The sequence below is a fragment of the Brassica napus genome, chromosome A5 (genome assembly GCF_020379485.1).
Source record: "Brassica napus cultivar Da-Ae chromosome A5, Da-Ae, whole genome shotgun sequence".
Lineage (NCBI taxonomy): Eukaryota > Viridiplantae > Streptophyta > Magnoliopsida > Brassicales > Brassicaceae > Brassica > Brassica napus.
Window position 1 is genome coordinate 6,150,791 of NC_063438.1, and position 14,631 is coordinate 6,165,421.

Consider the following 14,631-nt stretch of genomic DNA (forward strand, 5'->3'; position numbering starts at 1 on the left):
TAAGATAATCAGGAAAATACTCTGTTTATGCTATCAAATTTGAAAAAAATGCTTTGATTTAGTTTGTTTTTGAAAATTACACTTGTCCTATATGTAAAAAGACATTTCCAATTTCAGTTAAATATTATCTTATAAAAATTTAAATTTCGAAACTATTGAGGTAAGATATATTAACGATTTAATAATTTAAATATAGCATTGGAATAATAATTTAAAAATTCAATGTTTATCATTTAAAAAACTATTAATCTTATATAAACAGAAATTATGGAAAAAAATTATCACTTTCCTAATGCATTATGTAAGATTTTACATATTAAAAGTCACCATCACACTGAACTTGTCACAATAAAAAAACATTTCTCCATTAAGTGATAAATTCATGAGGTCATAAGTTGTTGCATTAGTCATGAGTATGTTCAAAATTTCAACAGAGGGGAAGTATTCAAAACTTATAAAGCACAATAGCATTAGATCAAAATTTGCTAAGTTCCAAAGTACATGAAATTTTTGCTTTACACAAAAGATTGTGTCTTCAAGTTAAAGACTTCAACTATGATTGTTTTCATTTTTTTTACTATTTGTCATTTAAATTAAAAAAAAATTCAAAATATTGAATTTAAATTATTAATGTAATTATATATTTTTTGTTAGGATAATTTAGTCATTTAAATTAACAAAAAGTGTAGTTTTCAAAAGAAATAAAACACAGTGTATTTTTCAAAATAAAATCTATTTGCAGAGTATTTTCCAAATTTCCCCTTTTATATTTTCTGTTCAATTAAATTTGACAGATTATTATATGAAACATATGTAACGTCCGGGGAACTAAATTGTTTCATCAAACACACTCGTGTACTAAATGAGCTTTGTAATATGTTATAAATTTGTAGACATAATAAGAATTTGCAAGAACCTTTGTTTTCAATTTAAAACTGACGTTAAACCTAGTAAAATTTGCTAAAGTTATATGTACTTGTCCACCTTTGGAGCTTGCCAAAAATCGGTAACTAACTCGATGTAATTTAGACAACAATTGTATTATTTTATATTACTGCCCAATTAATATTTAACAGATTCAAAGATATGTAATGTAAGGGAAACTAAATGGGTTCATTAAATACACTAAGCTATAATTAAAGAACGTTAATTAATTATCAGACCATCTAATTAAAATAGTTTTAACCTGCCCTGATACCATTTGTAACGTCCCGGCTGTCTATGGCTAATCGTCTTTCCACACTCGCTTACTCGGCTTGTTGACCCTTTTATGAATGATGAGTGGTGCGTTAATTTTACAGGGGCTTAGAAGTCTTTTTTATTGATTCTTCAATCACCACATGATCTTTCTCCTTGCTCTAGCCTCACTTGTACGATAACACGAATCACTTTCCAATAGGTCCAGTTCAAGCACGGTTAACTCTTGAATTCTAAATGGATATGTGACCGAAAAAGTAAGTACACTTTCATGATATAAGTAGCCAAATCAATTTTATTAAATCTTTCCACATATACCACAAACCGGATGAACGGATTACTTTCAGTACCATAAGCATGTTCTTAGTTTCATTGGTAGAGCAAGTGTGAATACTTAAACATTGTGACTATTTCTCTAATTTAGTCATTAGAAAAGAAAATACAGATCTGAGCGAGAGTTTATGATTGGGTAATTGATGTCTCTTGGTTTTTGCAAGTGTTCAAGAGTTGGAGAGATTTTGTGTCATGTTTGTTGCCTTTATTTGGCCTGAGCTAAAAACTCCTAGCATTTTTAGTGGATTTGTATGTCATTTGCAGATAGATGGATCATAAATACTTGGAGATGCAATCAATGATCTCAACGAACGTTTACAAAGGATCGATGATCTTCACAACAAACTTGAGTGAACTCCACCTGGATCTTTGCCTCCAGCTTCAACAAGCTTCCATCCATTAACACCTGCACCTAATACTCTTTCTTGCCGTGTGAAGGGAGAATGATGTCCCTCATCTTAGCCAGCCCTAAAGGCCAACAAGCAAGAAATAAGGCATAAACAAAGCTTCTTGAGTAATTTTTCGTTTCATAGGTTAAGACATTTATTCTGCGTTTTTGTTATCCACAGGTTGAGGTTAGACTAAGGGAAGGAAGAGCAGTGAACATTCGCGTGATTTTTTGTCGTTGACCTGGTCTTTTGCTAGCAACCATAAAACCTGAATAATCGTGGATTTAGATGTTCAGCAAGCGGTGATTAGCTGTTCAAACCGATTTGCCTTGGATGTTGTCCGCGCTGAGCTAAGATTATCTCGCAGTGCCACATCACCTCTTTTTAATATGATTCTCGCCCTTTTTGCTATTGTGATTAATGGGCTTCTTGCTAGGTTTCTAATGATTGAAAAAAATCCAAGCACCACTGAAATCAAATTGTCTTCTTGGAGGCTACAATCCTCGCCATAAAGAGCCTTCTTACTGGTCAGTTAATCTCATCCTCCACCTAACTAAACCTGAGAAGTATGCTTAGAACAATGATAATAACATACTCACCTCTAATTTGTATAGCAATTTTTTTTGTTTTATTTTTTGTTTTAGGTATGTCTAAGAAACACGCTTTTAAGTTTTCATACCATAATACATTATTCATGCAATATCTTCTCTCTTATTTTTATATTTAAGATATAAATTATTTACAATTATAGAAAACCCCCTAAAAAACTGTTTTCGTCCAAGAATTAAATAAGTCATATCATTCAGTACCCTTTGTTTTCTAAGTAAAGACCAAAATCCATATTTTCATGCTTGATCTTTGGTGTTGGTTATATAAAATGAATATAACAAAATAACTTGACAAAAAATATATTTAGTTAGATTTACGAGGCTACCATTTTACATGAAAATATTATAACATGATTACATGTTCCCGCAATAACATCAAAAATCAATGCTAAATGTATTTTTGATACAAACAAGCTAAACAATTTGTGTTCATACTTTAAGCAAGAGAATTCGGGTTTTATTTTATGAACTAGATTGGATTTTTTTTTAATTTAAACCAATCAGCTTAGCAGCAATGTGACACCAAAATTTTGTCTCCAAGTGGAACTTCAAGTCAATAATCGTAATTTTTTTAAAAAAATACTCAATACACATAACGACATATAACATCAAAAATCAACATAATTCTAATGATTTCTGAGAATAGATATAAACATAAATGGGAATATACAATTGTAAAACACAAATTAGTTAAACTGAAGGACCATAATACCTAAGCCATAATATCTCAACCACGATCCTGTATTATAAAATATTTTACAACATATTATTCTATACCTATAAATTAGCCAAATATTTAAACCCACAAAATAAACACATTATACAAAACAAAGAAAACATATCCGCGCGAAACACGGAGAGACCACTAGTAAAACATAAAAAGAACTGTAGTAAACTTATAAAGCACAATAGCATTAGATCAAAATTTGCTAAGTTCCAAAGGACATGAAAATTTTGCTTTACACAAAAGATTGTGTCTTCAAGTTAAAGACTTCAACTATGATTGTTTTCATTTTTTTTACTATTTGTCATTTAAATTAAAAAAAAATTCAAAATATTAAATTTAAATTATTAATGTAATTATATAATTTTTGTTAGGATAATTTAGTCATTTAAATTAACAAAAAGTGTAGTTTTCATAAGAAATAAAACACAGTGTATTTTTCAAAATAAAATCTATTTGCAGAGTATTTTCCAAATTTCCCCTTTTATATTTTCTGTTCACTTAAATTTGACAGATTATTATATGAAACATACGTAACGTCCGGGGAACTAAATTGTTTCATCAAGCACACTCGTGAACTAAATGAGCTTTGTAATATGTTATAAATTTGTAGAGATATTAAGAATTTGCAAGAACCTTTGTTTTCAATTTAAAACTGACGTTAAACCTAGTAAAATTTGCTAAAGTTATATGTACTTGTCCACCTTTGGAGCTTGCCAAGAATCGGTAACTAACTCGATGTAATTTAGACAACAAATTGTATTATTTTATATTACTGCCCAATTAATGTTTAACAGATTCAAAGATATGTAATGTAAGGGAAACTAATTGGGTTTATTAAATACAGTAAGCTATAATTAAAGAACGTTAATTAATTATCAGACCATCTAATTAAAATAGTTTTAACCAGTCCTGATACCATTTGTAACGTCCCGGCTGTCTATGGCTAATCGTCTTTCCACACTCGCTTACTCGGCTTGTTGACCCTTTTATGAATGATGAGTGGTGCGTTAATTTTACAGGGTTTAGAAGTCTTTTTTATTGATTCTTCAATCACCACATGACCTTTTTCCTTGCTCTAGCCTCACTTGTACGATAACACGAATCACTTTCCAATAGGTCCAGTTCAAGCACGGTTAACTCTTGAATTCTAAATGGATATGTGACCGAAAAAGTAAGTAAACTTTCATGATATAAGTAGCCAAATCAATTTTATTAAACCTTTCCACATATACCACAAACCGGATGAACGGATTACTTTCAGTACCATAAGCATGTGCTTAGTTTCATTGGTAGAGCAAGTGTGAATACTTAAACATTGTGACTATTTTCTCTAATTTAGTCATTAGAAAAGAAAATACAGATCTGAGCGAGAGTTTATGATTGGGTAATTGATGTCTCTTGGTTTTTGCAAGTGTTCAAGAGTTGGAGAGATTTTGTTTCATGTTTGTTGCCTTTATTTGGCCTGAGCTAAAAACTCCTAGCATTTTTAGTGGATTTGTATGTCATTTGCAGATAGATGGATCATAAATACTTGGAGATGCAATCAATGATCTCAACGAACGTTTACAAAGGATCGATGATCTTCACAACGAACTTGAGTGAACTCCACCTGGATCTTTGCCTCCAGCTTCAACAAGCTTCCATCCATTAACACCTGCACCTGATACTCTTTCTTGCCGTGTGAAGGGAGAATGATGTCCCTCATCTTAGCCAGCCCTAAAGGCCAACAAGCAAGAAATAAGGCATAAACAAAGCTTCTTGAGTAATTTTCGTTTCATAGGTTAAGACATTTATTCTGCGTTTTTGTTATCCACAGGTTGAGGTTAGACCAAGGGAAGGAAGAGCAGTGAACATTCGGGTGATTTTTTGTCGTTGACCTGGTCTTTTGCTAGCAACCATAAAACCTGAATAATCGTGGATTTAGATGTTCAGCAAGCGGTGATTAGCTGTTCAAACCAATTTTCCTTGGATGTTGTCCGCGCTGAGCTAAGATATTCTCGCAGTGCCACATCACCTCTTTTTAATATGATTCTCGCCCTTTTTGCTATTGTGATTAATGGGCTTCTTGCTAGGTTTCTAATGATTGAAAAAAATCCAAGCACCACTGAAATCAAATTGTCTTCTTGGAGGCTACAATCCTCGCCATAAAGAGCCTTCTTACTGGTCAGTTAATCTCATCCTCCACCTAACTAAACCTGAGAAGTATGCTTAGAAAAATGATAATAACATACTCACCTCTAATTAGTATAGCAATTTTTTTGTTTTATTTTTTGTTTTAGGTATGTCTAAGAAACACGCTTTTAAGTTTTCATACCATAATACATTATTCATGCAATATCTTCTCTCTTCTTTTTATATTTAAGATATAAATTATATACAATTATAGAAAACTCCCTAAAAAACTGTTTTCGTCCAAGAATTAAATAAGTCATATCATTCAGTACCCTTTGTTTTCTAAGTAAAGACCAAAATCCATATTTTCATGCTTGATCTTTGGTGTTGGTTATATAAAATTAATATAACGAAATAACTTGACAAAATATATATTGAGTTAGATTTACGAGGCTACCATTTTACTTGAAAATATTATAAGAATATATAACTATGATTACATGTTACCGCAATAACATCAAAAATCAATGCTAAATGTATTTTTGATACAAACAAGCTAAACAATTTGTGTTCATACTTTAAGCAAGAGAATTCGGGTTTTATTTTAAGAACTAGATTGGATTTTTTTAATTAAAACAAATCAGTTTAGCAGCAATGTGACACCAAAATTTTGTCTCCAAGTGGAACTTCAAGTCAATAATCGTAATTTTTTTTAAAAAATACTCAATACACATAACGACATATAACATCAAAAATCAACATAATTCTAATGATTTCCGAGAATAGATATAAGCATAAATGGGAATATACAATTTTAAAACACAAATTAGTTAAACTGAAGGACCGTAATACCTCAGCCATAATATCTCAACAACGATTATAAAATATTTTACAACATATTATTCTATACCTATAAATTAGCCAAATATTTAAACCCACAAAATAAACACATTATACAAAACAAAGAAAACATTTCTGCGCGAAACACGGAGAGACCACTAGTAAAACATAAAAAGAAAATGTATGATCTTACTAATGAGGGGAATTTCAGTTTTACCGCATTATTGTTACCTTTATTCATGTTTAATCATTTTTAATCTATAAAACAATGATATAAGAATCTTTTACCTCTTTAATGAATAATGTATTTTTTCTTCGTTAAATATGCTTATTAACAAAGATTGATAGACCAATATATTATTTACGTATAAACAATCATATAAAATTATCACATATAAAATATGTTTTTATTACTTCATTATATATAATTATATATTATATATTAAATAATTTTATATATATTTTTATTAAAAATAATGTATCTTATTTAAGTTTATATACTAAATTATACTGTTATATTGAAATATTTTCCTTTAAAAATTAAAATATATTATTGAAAATTTAGATTTTAGAAAACAATTTTAATTTTGGATAAAAAATATAATTTCTAGATATTATTAAATGAAATATTTAATTATATAACAATATTTTAGGTTTTATATAGTTTAAATGTTAATGATATACCAAAAGCTCTCTATGAAAACATTGAACAAAGAACATTTACAAATTCTAAGTATATTTTTCAATATTTTTAATAATAATTGGTTGGATAATAAAGAACATGATAATTCTGTAAATGATTTTCCAATTACTCATAACGCTTATGTTGGAATATGAATATTATATGATGATCGTTAGGACTGTATATTGTGCCACTGAACTTTCAAGTACAGGTGGTATTATTATACTAATAATTTTTATTTTAAATTTTGTGTCTAATATGTGTATATATTATTCAATTTAGTTATCACATTCAGGATATGTTTACCCTAAAATAGGTGTTGTATGACTATATACAAAGATGATTAATTCAAGACCTTTATTTAATTTTTAACACTCCACATTATATTTTCCTTTATTTGCAAATAATAATTCTACTTTATTTTATTAAACATGTTATAATAATTTTGTTTAATAAAATTAACATTCTACGACAGAAATTAAATTAATAAAAATCATTAAAAATACATGTTATAAAATAAAAAATATTATTACTTATACAACAAATAAAATATTTTTTATTTAAACCAAATGCAATAATTCTTTGTTTGCAGAATACATATGATGAAATTTAATATATAACAAAAACAAAAATTATAAAAAAATTGGCTTCTTAATAATTACAATGAAAAAATGTCATAATTTTTAATAACAAATAATATTAATAACACATGTTTTAACTTTTTATTATTTTGAAACTAAATTGTGATGCTCAATATCAATGAAACTTATCTATAAACAAATTGATTCAGATAATGACATACAACACTTTTGGGCACACATAATTAATTTTTAACTTATTCAAAGTTTTCAACAGCATTGAATTCACGTAAGTTATGGGACATGTTCTACTCAGAGCTGCTGAGAGAAGATAAACCGGGTTGGTAGATCATGCAATGCACAATAAAAGGTACGAGGTTAAAAGAGCATGGCTTGGGGCTTGTCAAACTCACTTTTCAATCAACAAACAATTTGATCTGAAGATCGTAATGACAGTAAGAATCAGCAGTCTTATCACTCACTAAGAGAGTTACCAAACATCACTCATACACATATCAGCAATCGACTGAAGTCATTAAAGCAAAACTATCAGATACTGAGGATGGAACACAAGTCAGTTGGGTTATAGGCTCAAGATTTCTAAGCCAGTTGAAAATCCTTATTTTAAAAAAATCAATTTTGATCTTCTAAAAAATTCCTATGGATCTATTTTTGTAAACACTATTTTGATTGATATATAGATATTACATTTCAGCAAAAAGAAAAAGTCAACGTAAGTAAAATATAATTTGAAATTATAAAGAGGATGTATTCAACACCACCTTAAAAGTGCTTAACAAATCTAAGAAAAGGGTATAGTTCATACCTTACATCACAGTTTGAACCAAAAACTCTCGCTCCTTGTTTAATGTCGTCATTCTTGAAAAGCTTTGTGGTACTCCATGTCAAACAATTTTTACAATCCATTGTTAGCTCTAGACATTGCACCATTGCATATAATGTATTTTTCTCGAGCTTTTTTTCCCCTGCTGCATAAAGTATGATGCGAAAACCGTCACTGGTGGTTTTCTCGACTTTAAGTGTTAGCTCAGAGAAAAAATCCAACACCCTCTTGGCAAACAGTTTTGCATCCTCTTTCACGTTATTTGGATTGTGCATAGAAAAAACATTCTCGTAATTAGTCCTGCTTGGATTTTCTATATCGACCGTACTAACATAGAGAAAACATTGGTCATACCATATCATTCCTCCTTTGATACTCGGACATCTCTTACGAAACTGCAGTATACAATCATATATGTTTTGTATTATTTTAAATGATGATTTAATATTCAGTGAAAGATTTCTTCTCCTAATTATTTGTATAGGAAGAAATTATTTTGATGATTTTGAGAATGTAAAAAATTAAGGATTTAAAGAAACAGCACATGTATAAATAATTTTCAACCTTTAGTAACACAATAGCATTTAATAAAAACATCTTCAATATAAGTTCGGTTTCAACATAATCTAAGATAAATTGTGATGTCTATATAACTAAACAAATTTGGATATCAGAAATTTCAGGATATCCGGACCGTCAGATCCATGTTTGATTATCCATATGTGGGTCAGTGATTTTGGGATATCTAGATAAGGGATAACAGTCTAAATATTAACATAACAATTGATATTCATATTTAGACACATATCCATTAAATTAATGATAAAATATTTATGATAATATTAAAATAATATTTTATAGCATTATATAAAATGAAAAAAATATGCCAAAATAAAATAAAATATTTTAGAAAGTAAAATTAATACTAGAAATCATTTAACATAAATTTTATGTATAAAATTTATGTTATCTTGAAAAATTTATTATATATATTGTAAACATACTTAAAGAATACAGATATCCAGACTTTAAAATCATGCTGATCTGAGATTCTATTATACAGATCCAACCTTCCAAATATCAGGATATTTGGAGTGGATCCAAACTGGATTTCACATTGGATCCCCAGATATCTAACAACTGTCCCATTTCTATCTTTAACAAATGTCAAACTTTGTCAGCTAATATTTTTTCTTATTACTCTAATCTAGTTTTTGTTTCATGTAGTCAATTCTATTTTGGCTCAAAGATACAGTTTTACATCATTGCAAACAAGTAATTTTTTATATTTAAATGTATGATGGTTCATTTACCCCCAAAATTGCGGTGTCAAGGCATGTGCGACATTTAGACCCATAAGATTTAGACCCATAAGAGTCACCACGACATTGGAGAACGACGGTAGCAAAATTTGATGTCGTTGTTCCATTACTTGTGTGTGAGAAACCGACATTCTCAAATGGCCTTGTACGAATGTAATGGAAGACCCAGTTGAGGTTTTTCTCGTACTCACTTCCAGAGTTATATTTCCCTTGATTAAAGAGGCACTTGTGGTTGAGATACTCATTAGTAAGGTTCAGTGACGAAACACTATGTATAATGAGAAATTGCATGGCCAAAATAGGGAAAGAAAACCGTTGGGATAAAGAATATGAAAATTCCATTGTTGTAGATCTTTTATTTCTTTCCAGTAAATGGTGATTTTTTATAAATGAAGTGTTGAGGTTGAAATATTTATATAGGAACTCAGGAGAATTTTAATCGATTGGCTTATGGATAGAAAAAAAAAAGAGTGTGCATATTTTCGGCGATGGAAATGGAGGGACAAAGAAAAGGTCCAAATTGAATTACTAAGTTTAAACTCCTATAAATAAAATCAAACTGATACAAAACATTTTCTGCACCACTCTTGAAATCCAACATACTTTTTAGTACTCTACTAGTATTATCCACGTTAAGTTCCTTTTGTTTTTTTTTTTGCTTAAAAGTTCCCTTTTTTTTTTCCTAAAAGGGTTAAGTTTTAGCAAAAAAAAAATTAAATAGGATAATGCAGATATAGTTTCGTCTACACTGTTAAATACGATAATGAAATAGGATAATGCAGATGTTGACAAAAAAAAAAAGGAAATAGCATAATGCAGATATAGGGTTAAGTTGTCTTGTCATCAAGTTTTCTTCTTCAAAAATTTGATGACTTAAGGAATTTAATACTACAACAACAAAAAATGCAAAATGTTTATTTTTTTTTAAACATGAAATAGGATAATGGTAAACGCACATGCACATGTTTTTCAAACAATTCAAATATACATATGTCTAATTAAATATGTAATTTGCTGATAAAAGAATTGAATATACTTTATTACCTTAGTTGCAGATGAATTTTTATATATTTTCCATTATGTTAATGAAGACGTAATCTCTAATTCAAGTGCCATCGACAATCCTAAATATACAAGAGAAAATCAACTATTAATTTTTAGAATAATTTGCTAAATTGAGTAAAAAAATGAAGTTTCCTCCTTCTAATCTTTTATTTCTAAATATTGTCCTAATATCTTTTCATTTTGAATTTAATACATTTTTAGCCTGAGACTTTGGAGAAATCGTCTCTATTGTCTTTCAAGGAAAATGAAAAAGTTCAAATATCTCTTTTCTGATTACAATTTCATTATCTGTATATGGTTAAATATAGTACACAATTAAGTATTTAATAAAAACGACAGAGACACATGAAATAAGACTGTCATAAGTTTTTTTCTTTCACTAATGTATATCCTTAGTAACAGAAAATGTTGGTCAGTTATAATAAATCTGGTCTATGAGACACATTTCATTGATTTTTTATATAGTAAAGCGAAATCATCACGATTAATAAAAGATGAGTTGGTAATGTAAAATTTTAGGTGAGATTAATTTGAAGATAAATGATAAAACAATTAATATGATGATTTTTTAGTAAATGATCCAAAATGAAATATCACGTAAAAAAGTTGTGATTTATCTTTTAATAGAATAGATAGAAATCCGTGGACAAGGACAATTTAACATTTTCTTACTGGTTCTTTTTTCTCTAAGAGGATTTCTATTTAAATTGAAACTCAAATTGAACTTACAAGCCGTGATCCATGGATCAAACAATGATAACAACGTGTTAGTGCAAGATGACACAACAATAGGTAATGTAGAACATAACTCAAGACACAAATCACACAAAGCACACCAAAGCTTTATTAGAATTTCCTTAAACAATCTATTACAAGATCTGCTTAATTCAGCTTTTACACGTCAGTGTTAACACCCAACACACGCCACTGAAAGATCCTAAGCTACCCGCTTGTGTCTCTTCTCCGTCAAGTACTTCAGCCACTGCTTCAGCACGACCCAAAACACTTCCAAGAGCTTCTCTCTCTTTCTATAAGATCAGCCTCTGTGTCTCTGTCTCTATACAGACTACCCCATAGCTATCTTATATTATTCTCCACGTTTCTGAAACCCTAGTCTCCAAGGCAACATGTATGGACATCTTCCATAACAATAAATGCAACTTTTCTTTTCTTGGAATGCACTTATTCCTCTTTCTTTAAGTCATAAACTTGCTCCTCAAGTTTATTCCTCTTTCCATATCTCCAAGATACTTCCTTGCTCTCCAAGTCTACACGACTCCAGCTCAGCACCTTGACTCCACATGGTCTACACCACTCACTACGACGTCTGCTTCAGCAACTACGTCAGCGAATACTTCAGGGCACACATCTTACATCCTCAATCTCCCCTTTTTAGCTTTGTGTGCCGATCAAGCACAACACTCTTCTGGTTCAACAACCACGTTGCAACCACGTTCCTCACTTGGAAACTTTCATACCAAATGTGCTTTTCTCCCCCACGAGATGTGCACCACACCACGCTTTTCTCCCCCCATGAGATATGCATTCTCTGTACCAGAACATCATCATTTCCCCCCTGCTTGATTGCATACTAAGCTAAAACAGATGCTTAGATGTCAAGCCTTACAGAACCATTGTTTGTTTCTTCATGTATAATCATGACACAGTCCCTGCTGCAGCGAAATAACAAGTACTGCATCACGATCTGACGCACCTGTCAGACTACACTTCGACCAGCTTCTGTTGAGGACCAGGCTTCCGTCATGTGTCTTCTTCTTGACCATGAACCCTTTCCTATCCGCACCGAGTGCCCTCTGCACTCGTTGCTATTGTCTTGGAGTGATTTCACTATCACACCCCTGAAGATCTTCTCGCACCACTTCCTGACGCACTTCGATCTCCTTCTCCTTTGTGTCACAGACAACTCCGTGTCCTGACTCCACGCTTGATGCTTCTTGATCTTCCTGAAGATCAATCCTAACAGAGCTGCATCCATCTTCTGATGTCTCATCCTTGATCTCATCAAGTAAGCCATTCTTGGCTAAGGACACCTTTTCAACCCTCATGGGCTTAGTGAACGTCTTGTTCATTTTCTTGGTCATGTTTCTGCTCTTCTCGCGAGCAAAACAATCCACCTTCTTGTGTCCAACCTTCCCACAGAACCAACAGCACATCCGATGATGCTTCTTGCTTGGCCTGACACCGTTGCTGATGCACCGATCAGTCTTCTTCCTTGTACCAGATGCACAATCATGCTTCAGAATCTCTTGTCTGACTTTCATGTTGTTACACTGATGTACTACTTTCGGCTTGTTACTCACAGCTGCGCGCTGTAGAACTTCCTGCCTTACTCCCTGTCGTACGTCCCGACGTACTTCCTGACTAGCTCCTTTGGCTCCACTTTTTGATGTGCTCCCATGCACGAAATGTGATAGCCCCTTCTGTTGTACTTCCTTAGTACTCTCAGCTCCTCGATATCCCAGTCCCCAATTCGCCTTGGCTGGTTGACCCATCGAGAGTATCTTATCTAACTCTTTGGATCAACTGTTCAGCATCCTGATTTGTTTGCGATTCTCAGCCAAATCACGTTCCAACCTCATTGCTCTCTCACGTTCATCAATAACAACCTCTCTCAGTTTGCTAACCTCCTTCTCCAAAGACTCATAATTCTCATTTACAACAGCAAGTTCTTCAGCAAGATATTCATACTGCTCACGGCGCTGCACCAATTCGTGTTGCAACCTCAGATTCTCATTCTTGAGATTCAACCACTTGTTGAGCATCACGTGATAATCCTCAGAGCCTGTACTGACATCTGAATCCGAGGATTCACTAGATTTCTCCTTGCGTGCACCAAATGCAACCATATTCTTCATCACCTTTCCATCTTCTTCAGACTCTGAATCATCAGACGACTGCAATGGAACTCCTTTTCCCTTCTTTGAGTTTGGATTCACGCCTTGTATGTCCAACACCTCTGCACTCAGAACACTTAAGTTCTTTTTGCTGTGCTACAGGACAGTCAGCCCTTATATGACCAACGCCTCCACACTCATAGCACTTGAGATTTTCTCTCCTTCTGCCATTGTCACGATCACCTCCCTGGCTACCATATTGATTCCTCCCACCAGAAGAATTCATCTTACCAAAATTCTTGACCCGCATACCAATGTCATCTTCAATCTTTTGAAACCTATCAGTATCTTTGTCAGCTACAAGTGCCACACTCCTTGGCGCACTGCTTGATGTAGAGACTGAACTACTGTCTGTCTCCAACTCTTGTGGCTTCAGCATACCCACAAGCTTGTCAAACTTGAGCTCATCCGTGTTTGTAGTTATCTGTAAGACCGCCTTGTGAGCTCCAAACTTTGTTGGAAAACAGCGTAGTAACGCGTAGTAACTATTTTACCAGCTTCTTCTCCTTGTACTTCTTCCCAAGTATAAATGTTTTGTGCGCCATAGTACTGAGTTTGGCACTGAAGCTCGCCACAGAATCATTATCAGACCACCTGAGATTCTCAAACTGCGACCCAAGATGATATAAACGTGTCCTCTTAACACTCTCATCTCCTTCAAATGAATTCAACAGGATCTCCCACGCCTCTTTAGCCGAAGTACTCCCTTGAATCAGCTGAAACTGCTCTGCTTCAACAGCTCCAAAAATCACCGACAACGCCTTTGCATTAAATTTTGATGCATTGCGTTCTGCCTCTGACCAATCCTCTTTTGGCTTAGGCTTCTTCTCACCTCCTGTGACTATGGTAGGCTCCTCCCAACCAATCTCCACAGCTGTCCACGCATCTTCATTGATTCCTCGAATCATCTGCTTCATGCGAGCCTTCCAATGACCATACTGGTCCGCATTCAACACGATCGCCTTCTGCACAAAAATAATTGTGTCCATCTTCACATTTAGGATTACACCGATAACTTA

General features: G+C 32.3%; 1 protein-coding gene across 1 annotated transcript; it reads right to left on the reverse strand.

Annotated features, from left to right (window-relative positions):
* Positions 1-7,045: 7,045 nt before the first annotated feature.
* LOC106424193 (putative cysteine-rich repeat secretory protein 37) lies at positions 7,046-10,249 on the reverse strand. The gene is made up of 2 exons (XM_013864943.3): positions 9,624-10,249; positions 7,046-8,705 (listed from the first exon to the last, which is right to left on the reverse strand). The coding sequence occupies exons 1-2, from the start codon at positions 9,972-9,974 to the stop codon at positions 8,250-8,252; spliced, it is 807 nt and encodes a 268-aa protein (XP_013720397.2). The 5' UTR covers positions 9,975-10,249; the 3' UTR covers positions 7,046-8,249.
* Positions 10,250-14,631: the final 4,382 nt, after the last annotated feature.

Coding starts and splice junctions, on each gene's coding strand:
- LOC106424193 (XM_013864943.3), bottom strand. CDS start 9,974: ATGGAATTTTCATATTCTTTATCCCAACGGTTTTCTTTCCCTATTTTG. Junction 8,706..9,623: donor TTGACACCGCAATTTTGGGG/GTAAATGAACCA, acceptor TGTATACTGCAG/TTTCGTAAGAGATGTCCGAG.